Below are 11,112 nucleotides of genomic sequence, written 5' to 3' on the forward strand. Positions count from 1 at the left end.
TGGAACTAGACAATCCTTCGACTTTAGCACTCGAGCCATTCATTTCACAGTCAAGCACTTGCTTGAAACTCATAGCAAGCACTAATTTACCCTAGCACTAGACCCCCCCTATACTGTCCAAAAGGACAAGACTCTCTATTCGTCCTCACCAGCCAATCAGTAAAACAGCTTACTCTACCTATTCAGGCATGTCCAAGGGGCAGTTTCCGGTGTATGCTCCAGTCCAACTGGTGAATCTGTGCATTTTGAGGCAATGTTACAACTGCCTCATGTGCACAGACAACCTTCTTTTCCTACCACCAAACACTAATATATGCAAGAGATACAATTATACAGCCAAACTGGAGGCAAAGCTCTCTCAACCCAAGACTGGAACTGACAGTCAAGAGAAGGGTAGTAATTGCAACACACTACCAGTCTCACATAGACCTAATAAACCAACACTGGCAAATAACACATGTGAATACATGAAAACATACGTGGAGACACTAAATAAAAATCTGCAAAAGCAACAGAGACCTCCAAAGCAGACATCCAAGCAACCTCCACACCCCATCACCAACCATGAAACACATACTTCATGTAATCAGTGTGTCACGTAAGCATAGCCCTTAATGCAACATAATATACCCAACATACTAGTAATAGGTGACTCTATAGTCAGGCACACTGATGTCCCACCAACTAGGCTGGACAAGGAGAAGGTTACAGTTAGCTGCCTGTCGGGTGCCAGGATTCGCCACATAACACAAGCACTCGGGTCACTCCAGAACAAGTACAAATACAACTCTGTCATTGTACATGTTGGTGTGAATGTCCAGAGACGTATCTCCCTGGACTACATGAAGAGAGACATGGAAGAGCTCTCTGATCATGTAGCCCAAGCCGGTATGACCCTGAGTAACATCCTTCCCTCACCAAGAATGATGCCACAGTATAGAGAAAAAATTATCAATTTCAACAATTGGCTAAGTTTCTGGTGTCATTCAAAGGGGATACAGTATCTGTCTGCCTGGGATGACATGCTCGACAAGCCGCATTGCTTCGCAAGAGATGGCTTGCACCCATCACCCTTAGGCTTTCGAATACTGGCCAAGGCTCTTGCCACCCCCATAGTGCCTTTTTTAGGCAAGGCTCAAAAGACAAACCCACCACCATAAATAGCACAAGTAACCAAAAAGTGAGGGTAATACTACTCGACGCCAGAAGTCTAAACCTCAGAATGCACGCACTCGAGGCACTCCTCAGTATGGAGAACATTGATATCTGTGCAGTAACAGAAACCTGGTTTAAGGCTCCTGAGAGCACACCAGCACTACTAGGCTATAACTCTTACCATACCTTTCGGCCACATTACCAGGACCGAAACACAAAAGGCGGAGGTGTATCCATATTCATCAAGGATACCCACACCTACAGGTTAGTGTCACAGCACAATGCATCAGAGATCTTCCATGTGCAACTAACAGGCAAAACTGCAATCCAAATTGTAGCATGCTACAGATCACCCACTATGGCCCAGGACCCCCATTCTGCATTTCTGGAGACACTGGGAAATATGAAGGTCCTACCAAACTCCCTAATACTGGGTGGTTTCAATTACCCAAACATAAACTAGGAGAACTACTCAAGTGCTAAATCCCTTGCCCAATGCTTCCTAGAAGTTATAAATTCGAACGCCCTGGATCAATTGGTCAACACCCCCACCAGAGGGTACAACATATGGGACTTGGTCATCACCAACATGGGTGAACAGTGTTCCACACCGGAGGTCACCCCCTTGCTGGTTAGATCAGAAAATAGACTAATCAGTCTGGATATCCGCATTTCCCCCACCACCAGTCAAGGAAACCACCATGAAAAACTTTTCAAAAGCAAACTTCACATTACTTAAGACCAATATGAAAAGGTTCACAGCCCCATGCTAAAGGACAATGCTGTCCAAGCTGCTGAAACCTTTACAAAGGCACTGTATGAGCATCTGCAAGAATGCATGGATCGTTCTATCACAAGTAAAACCAAGACTCACTCCTCCAAGAAAAAGAAACCAGTCTGGTGGACCCCTGCCATAAACAAGCTACACAACAGATGGAGGAAACTAGTACAGAAAAGACTAAAATCCCAAGAAGGAAAGACATCACTGATCAGTATCAGCAAAAAACTACAATCCCTCAATAAATCATCCAAGGATGGTTTCGAAAGAAAAATTGCCAATGACTCGAAAGATAACCATAAAGCGTTCTTTAGCTATGTCAAGAACCTAAGTGGAAACTCTCAGATCTGCTCTGAGTTGGTGCAGAATGGCACAAAGTACACTGAACCGACTGATATTGCCAACATTCTGGCAGACAGGTTTAGTGCAAACTTCACCCCCCTCTCACTCCCTAAAGGGCCCATAACCATACCAGAAGAATGTAGGGCCCTGTCAATCACCGACACACAGGTTAAAACAGCCCTATCCAAAGCCAAAAACACAGCTTCAGTGGAACCGGACGGTGTTCCAGGCTGTGTCTTACAAAAGCTCCAAAGTGAACTAACCCCTCACCTAAACACACTGTTGAAACTCTGCCTCTCTACAGGCTACATACCCACAGAGTGGCACACAGCAGCAGTTATCCTGCTCCACAAAGGTGGAGCCACAACAGACCCCAGGGACTATCGCGCTATAAGCCTGACTAGCCTGGTCTGCAAGGCTATGGAATGCATCATCATTAACAGAGACACTGGGAACCTCCAAACCTTGGACCCTACCCAGTTTGGCTTTGTTAAGGGCAGATTATGCTTCCTAAACCTGGTGGACTTCTTTTAGATGGTTACTAAGGCATTAGATGAGGGAAAGGAGGTCCACACAGCCTACCTAGACCTTGCAAAGGCTTTTGACACCATTCTCCATTCTAGTATTATAGACAAGCTCACCAGCTTGAACATGAACCCCCTACATCACGAGATGGGTTGCCAACTGGCTCATGGATAGAAAGACCACAAAAGTACCTCACCAAGAGGATTACTGGCCTCAAACAGATGCCCTATGCAGCCCGACTCAAGAAACTCCAGCTGTACTTTGTTGCATACCGCTTACTCAGAAGTGATCTCTGCCTGACATACAAGGCCATGTCCAGCCCAGAATTAATGCACATGCTCCACATAAAAAAAGACTCCCCATGCTTTGGAACAGGATTCCAAAACACATCAGGCAGAGCCCCTCACTAACACACTCTTCAAGAGAAACCTTGACGGGTGGATGGGAAACAGAAAATTTACCCCAGGGATCCCTGCAGTGACTCTGCTGGACAGTGGCACAGAAAACTAATGGCTTTGCTGGACAGAGGCACAGGGAACTAATTTAAGGGGGTGGCAAAAGCCAACACATTCTGGCTGGGCTTATAAATGCTTTTGGGCAGATAGCCTAGTACTTACCTATGAACCTTTACTTGTACATAAATTACTACAAGTGTCGTGTTATATACCACACATCTTTAAAATGAAAATACAGATTGAGTTTCTGATACTTGTAGTAATGTAGGCACCTGTTTGCGTATAGTTTGTAAAGCTGCCCCTGAAAGAATACCTGCACATTGGAACATAACCAGCAATTGCTACACATTGTACACTCATTAGTCTGGTAACATGCAGAACTTAAAACATATTGACAGTTGAACATGGTTAGCTGTCCGTTTCATGCAAGCCTCCCAACATTTTCTCTCCAGCCTGCAGTGCTGATGTCAAACACTATAAGTTGTCCTGCAGCTTTGTAAAAGTCAGACTTCTGCCATAGTGCTGAATTCTGTAGTCTGTATAATTAGGTAGGGGTTCTATTCTCACTGCACTCAACTGTGATGTGTGTCTGTGTGTTTGTGCATTTGCTTGACATTATAGAGAGCATTTTACACCAGCATGTGGTTCACTGCTTTTACCATTTTCTCCCTACCAGACACTGCTGATGTCCTCACCGATAAAGTGCTGACTGACACTCTCCAAGTCAGACATGAGCTGTTGTACTTGCTTTAAATACAGAGTTTTGTAGTCAGTGTACTTAAGTAGGGGTTCTGTCCTCACTGCAGCTGACTGGGATGTCTGTGTGTTTGTGCACTCACTTGAGATTAGAGAGAGAATATTTTACACTAGCATGTGGGACACTGTTATTAAAATCTTTCTGTCATCCGACTCTGCTGATGTCACCAGCTATAGCTATTTTGTGTATGTGCAGTATTCCCATCAGAGCAGGGTCAGAGACCAGCTTGTAGGCCAGGCACAAGTCACCTCATCCTATATGATACAGATTGCAGTGACAGGGCTTTAAGCCTAACCACATACATCATGGCATGGTTTGTAGGCCCTGTATTTTCTTGGTGAGAAACCCCTGTGGTCTCTCCAGCTGCTGTAGGTGTCTGGTGAGGTATGTGCAAAAGGAAGCATTATACTGTATTAGTGTTCTGATGAGGTTCGAGTACAGTGTAGTTATGTCATCCTCAGATCTGGATACGATGGTCTGACATATGGGGTGCATGGCATAGCCTTTCCATACCACTGTGGACACTTGATAGTCAAAGTTCAAATTGATATCTATGTGTGTTCTATAGTCTTGCACCACTGGGTTTTAGCATAGTTGCATGTTGTCAATGTTGCAATTAGAATGGAATTCCACTTTGCAAAAGGCCAAAATAATGACAAATTCTGCATTTATTTGTAGACTTTGTGGCTTTGGCACCAAGTCATTTGTCTGTTAGCCCCTCTTATAGTATGTTAACATTATACAACGACAAAAAAACAGCAATCCAGGGCCACCACATCTTCAGATAAAAGAACTTTAATAAAAAGTAGAACTTTAATGCCAATAACTCAGCACTTCATCAGACAAAATACAAAGAAAAAAGAGAACTCTTTATAATATAATCAATTAATCAATGTAACAATTTACGCTCTTACACTAAAGGCTTTAAACACACATAGGCATAAAGTCCAGGGCTTCTCTATGCCTGTAATTTCATAATCCATTTACTTTCAGCCTTTTCAATAAAACTATTAAAATCACCACCCCTCTTCTTAACATAAAACCTCTGTAATACTAAAAAACAAAGAATGGTCTTTAAAAACTTGAACATGCTTGCACAAAGCACTATTATCTTTATGTCTTATGTAACCAATATCTTCTAAAATGCATTCCTTTAAAGTCCTAATAGTTTTGCCTGCATAAAAAGAACATCACTTCATGCAAGAAGCAAGATATATAAGGTGTTTACTTGTGCAATCCGCATAAAACCTAGGGTTAAAAACAAAAATTTTAGATGGATGTGTAAATGTTTTAGTATCAGAAATATATTGACATGCAATACAATTCCTGCACATAAAAGTCTATCAGAAGGAGATCTTACGCCACCACTTTTACCATAACAAAGTTGCCTCTTAAGGGACATACCATTCTTGAAACAAAAATGTGGTTTGACAACTACAACCTCATAGAACTATCTGAGGTAGGCCAATTCCTACGTATCACCTCACAAATGTCCCCAGTGTTACTGGAAAAAGTGATCACCGATCTAAAATACCTCCTGTTGGATACTGTAGTCTTAACACTATGATTGTCATTTTTAGAAGAAAAAAAAAATGGTCTTGCTAAACCAGGCCTAGCTTCCCTCACATTACCCATACATGAATTAACCTCTCTAGCAGAATAAAACCATGCATGTAATTAATGTTGCAATGTGCCTAAAGCAGTATCTAAAGCCTTGTTGCTAGTATGTAATCTAGAAGCCCTAAATGATTTGATTCTTGGCTATGTTCTTGAAAACATTTTCATTTTGAGAAGTTCTAGCATTTTCCACAAAAAGTGGTCCTATCCATCTGACTCCATTTTAATGTTCTGTACAAAGCAATGTAAGGATTTATTGTTCTTAACTCACAGACCTAAACTGCTTTGCATACTTTTTCTTCTCTTTACTTGTACTATTAATATTTTCTACTCGCTGTCTTACATAGTGTATACCTACAAAACTAAGCTTCACGTTTACATGTAGTCCCTTGTCTCTATTATATAAAGCTTTGTGTTATTTTTTTCATTCCTTACTTGTTTTAAGTGTATGTTTACTTTTTGGTTTTCAGGATAGATGTGTGTACATTGTTTTTTTTCCAGATGTGCCATAGATGTATATACCTGTATTGCACTTCACAGTTTTATTTAATACATTTTCATTTCCAACAATTAGCTAAATTGAAACTTTAACAAATTAGAAAAAAAATGTATTTGAGCATGCTTTTCTAGACCAGCTGACCTTGATAATCCCCAACTTCCTCTCACACTGAAATTAATGTCTCTCTGTAGCTGATTCTGTATTTCCATTTTATTATGCTGGGCCTCGAATGGTTCCCCAGTATCTGTGTGTATATCTAGCTGTATATATAAGAATGGACAAAGCACCAAAACACTTATTTGCAGTGTCAGCAAGATGACACATTGTTATTATTAATAATAAAACATGGATGGTATAAGAGAAATAAGACCCTAAGTATTCCTCCCTAGGAATTAAGTATCTGTCCCCCATGGGTGAAAAGTAGTGTTTTTTTTAACATTTTTCTGTCTAGGTTATGTGATCCAAGTTTTTCTCATATGCAGGAAAAAAAAACATTTTTCTTTCACATAATTAGAAGGAGATGGATAAACTGTGTGAATTTTCTCAGAGTTTTTCTTTTTAAGTCGTTGCATGAAGTTATGCTCTCTGAAACTGGTGTGCAAACATGGGACCTTACCATGTGGGGACTTTATCTTGTTAAAAAAAAAATCAGAAAACCACATTAACCCCTTACTTGCAGGTATGTATCCCTGATTTCATTCCCCATCAGTAGTGGAAAAGCATTGTTCATGAATATAGTTGTCTGATTTGTAAGGTGACACTTTTCTACACTAGTTTTAATATATTCTTTAATCTTTTAATCTCTTGAGTTTTATATTCAAGGTGATAATAATTAAAACAATGTACCAGTAAAAGCTGTAAAGCAGGCTAGATTACAAAATGTGAGTTTTAATTATTATCACTTTGAATATAAAACAATGTACCAGTAAAAGCTGTAAAGCAGGCTAGATTACAAAATGTATATAAGCAGAGTTAGAAGCATATGTTTCACTCTGTCACCTAAACTCCATTCTGATTCCTGATCAGAAGACTATTTCTCTGGGCACTGCAGAACATGAATCCTTGCAGGGCCCTTCTCCCACCCTAGAAAATGGAGGCTATAACTTTCTTCAAAAATGTGACAGCCTTAATAAAGTAGACTGCTAGACAAACTCTTGAGCTTCTAGGTCATATGTGGCTCCTCTAGCCAGATTTCACATGAAGGAATTATAATGGCTTCTAAGGAATTTTTGAGGTCAGTAGTTGCAACTCTTATAAACTAGGGAATTAGTTTGGTGGGTGAACCAGATGAAGAAAAAAAAGGTTGCGCTTTAAATGAGCGGGTCGCAACCAGACCTGAACCATGGATAAATCAGAGAAGGCCTGGGGTATTCTCTCCTAAAACAGTGACCACACCCAAATATCCACTGTGATGTTAAGGGGGTGATGCAGTGCTACTTTCTCTGGATCTGCCTCAGGTGTGTCAGTATATGAGGTACATTGCTCATTTCCATCCTCAAAACTCCTTTTGCATCAAGGGCATGGCAGCTTCATGTGTTGCTGAATGTACTGTATCAGTTTAAACTTATATTAGTAAGTGATGCTCTGTAATCTGCATACATTAAAGACATTGTCGCACTTCATTGTGACCAGTTGTTACATTGTTGCACTCAGTTTTAATGTGCTCTGCTTTTCTGTTGTTGTTTGATCGTGTGTCACACATTTTGCCAGTTAATCTAGTTTATGAACTTTGGGAACCAGTGCTAATCCGAAAGGACCACTTTCTGACTCCCAGCAGAGTGCAGAATGTTGCATTTAAATGTCATATAAATAGGTTTGCATGAAAAGATTAAACAATGTTATTGGAGTCACTGTTACACCACAGCTACAGTATGACTTTAATAAATATTAGGAAAAGTGGAGAGTTATGCCTGTAGGTATGATTGGATGGATGGTATGTTATATATTCAGAACTATTGATTTTGCAAATTATTTTGTTCTGTACTGTTTTGTACCTTTTAAAACTCTCCATAGAAGACTAACTTCTCATAAATTGTCTGAACTGTTTTTGCTTTTTCTCATGTTAATAGCAGCAGAAAATGTTAACTTTAAAAAATGCAAAAAAACTGTGTGCGTGCTTTTAGTGAAATGAAACGCATGTATTTCATCATTGTGATACAGAACTAATAATTAATCTGTTTGTAGGTAATGGGAGCAGAGAATGGAGCATTTGTCAGAGTCAGCAGCCATCACTTGGAGCATCTCTATTATGTTATCCTACAGAGAACCTGCAGCACTCGGTTCAAACTCTGAAGGGCTCCGACAGGCATCCTGTTATACCTGTAGCACAGCTTCATCCGGGATTTACCTGCAACATGAACGCTGAATGTGACCAAAGTTCTGTAGTACAGCAAAGTCCATTAGTAGGCAGGTCAGCTCACAAAGAAAAGAAACCATATAAATGTCCTGAATGCAATAAATGTTTCAAACACAAGAGCCATCTAGTAATACATGAAAGGATTCACACCGGGGTGAGACCATATAAATGTGTTGAATGCAGTAAGTGTTTCAGACAAAGGGCGAATCTTGTAATCCATGAAAGGACTCACAGGAAGGAGAGACCATATATATGTGCTGAATTCAAAAAATGTTTCATACAAAGGACTGCTCTAGAACAACATGAAAGGACTCACATAGGGGAGGGTGAAAAAACATATAAATGTGCTGAATGCAGTAAGGGATTCACAACAGCTAGAAACCTTAGTAACCATCTGTCAATTCACAGTGGGGAGAAACCATATAAATGTCCTGAATGCAGTAAGTGTTTCAGACAAAAGGGGGATCTAGTAATACATGAAAGAATTCACATGCTGGAGAAACCATATAAATGTCCTGAATGCAATAAGGGGTTCACAACAGCTGGAAACCTTAGAACTCATCTGTCAGTTCACAGTGGGGAGAAGCCATATAAATGTTCTGAATGCAGTAAGGGATTCACAACAGCTGGTAACCTTAGAACTCATCTGTCAGTTCACAGTGGGGAGAAACCATATAAATGTTCTGAATGCAGTAAGTGTTTCAGACTAAGGAGGAATATAGTAATACATGAAAGGATTCACTTAGGCAAGGTGGAGAATCCATATAAATGTGTTGAGTGCAGTAAGGGATTCACATCAGCTGGTAGCCTTAGAACTCATCTGTCAGTTCACAGTGGGGAGAAACCATATAAATGTCCTGAATGCAGTAAGTGTTTCAGACAAAGGGGGGATCTAGTAAAACATGAAAGGATTCACATGCTGGAGAAACCATATAAATGTCCTGAATGCAATAAAAGGGGTTCACAACAGCTGGAAACCTTAGAACTCATCTGTCAGTTCACAGTGGAGAGAAACCATATAAATGTCCTGAATGCAGTAAGTGTTTCAGACTAAGGGGGCCTCTAGTAATACATGAAAGGATTCACATGGGCAAGGGGGAGAAACCATATAAATGTGTTGAATGCAGTAAGGGATTCACAACAGCTGGTAACCTTAGAACTCATCTGTCAGTTCACAGTGGGGAGAAACCATATAAATGTCCTGAATGCAGTAAGTGTTTCAGACTAAGGGGGGATCTAGTAATACATGAAAGGATTCATATGGGCAAGGGGGAGAAACCATATAAATGTGTTGAATGCGGTAAGGGATTCACAACAGCTGGCAGCCTTAGAACTCATCTGTCAGTTCACAGTGGGGAGAAACCATATAAATGTCCTGAATGCAGTAAGTGTTTCAGACTAAGGAGGGATCTAGTAATACATGAAAGGATTCACATGCGCGAGGGGGAGAAACCATATAAATGTGTTGAATGCAATAAGGGATTCACAACAGCTGGTAGCCTTAGAACTCATCTGTCAGTTCACAGTGGGGAGAAACCATATAAATGTCCTGAATGCAGTAAGCGTTTCAGACTAAGGACGGATCTAGTAATACATGAAAGGATTCACATGGGCAAGGGGGAGAAACCATATAAATGTGTTGAATGCAATAAGGGATTCACAACAGCTGGTAGCCTTAGAACTCATCTGTCAGTTCACAGTGGGGAGAAACCATATAAATGTCCTGAATGCAGTAAGTGTTTCAGACAAAGGGGGGATCTAGTAAAACATGAAAGGATTCACATGCTGGAGAAACCATATAAATGTCCTGAATGCAATAAGGGGTTCACAACAACTGGAAACCTTAGAAATCATCTATCAGTTCACAGTGGGGAGAAACCATATAAATGTCCTGAATGCAGTAAGTGTTTCAGACAAAGTAGTACTCTAGTAAAACATGAAAGGACTCACACAGATGAAAATTCAGCAAGCGAAGGAGAGTAGTAATGTTGAAAATGAATTAATCCTCAAGACTTGGTGAGTACCTTCACAAAATAAACCCTGTTTTTCACAAAATCTCACCAACGCGACACTGATATATAGACTGTATTTAAATAACACATATCATGGACAGAAGCAAGTAAAAAAAAAAAAAGTGTGGTGCACAAGTCCCAGGAAAAAAATGTGCCCAATCCTGGTAGGCACACTGGTGCGAGGATGGGAAAAATGACAGTGTAGAATCCTTAAAATCTGGAAATATTCCTACAGCAGGGTTATGTCAGGCTCAAGATGGCTCCCCTGTTGTAGAAAGAAGTAGCAATTCACAAAAACTGATAGGCCAGAAAAGAGGCATACAGATGAGAAAGTGGACTATTGAGGATAAGAAAGAATGTATATATTGTTACTATTTATGCAAAAAGCCCAGAATTACCTGACAGAGGATATACAAAGAGATTGAGATAAATTAGAAGAAAGAAAAATACTTTCACAGCAAAAGTTGTCAGAAGCTTCAAATAAAAATGTGTGTTCATTAATACAACAGATTTTTGAAAAACAATATATAGATCAAGAAACTTTGATCTGTTTGGAAAAAGAAGCATCTGAGGAAGTGCAAAAATGTAAACAACAAAACCTAAATATTTTTGAAAA

At 40.0% G+C, this 11,112-nt stretch overlaps 1 protein-coding gene across 1 annotated transcript in view; it reads left to right on the forward strand.

Moving 5' to 3' along the window:
• Positions 1 to 10,569, forward strand: part of LOC122814417 — a 274,040-nt gene extending 263,471 nt beyond the window's left edge. Inside the window, 2 exon segments of the mRNA XM_044087000.1 lie at positions 8,313 to 9,436; positions 9,439 to 10,569. Coding sequence (XP_043942935.1) covers positions 8,313 to 9,436; positions 9,439 to 10,467 — 2,153 coding nt within the window. The 3' untranslated portion in view covers positions 10,468 to 10,569.
• Positions 10,570 to 11,112: the final 543 nt, after the last annotated feature.

This window comes from Protopterus annectens, chromosome 10.part0 (genome assembly GCF_019279795.1).
Source record: "Protopterus annectens isolate FY-2018-M chromosome 10.part0, PAN1.0, whole genome shotgun sequence".
NCBI lineage: Eukaryota > Metazoa > Chordata > Ceratodontiformes > Protopteridae > Protopterus > Protopterus annectens.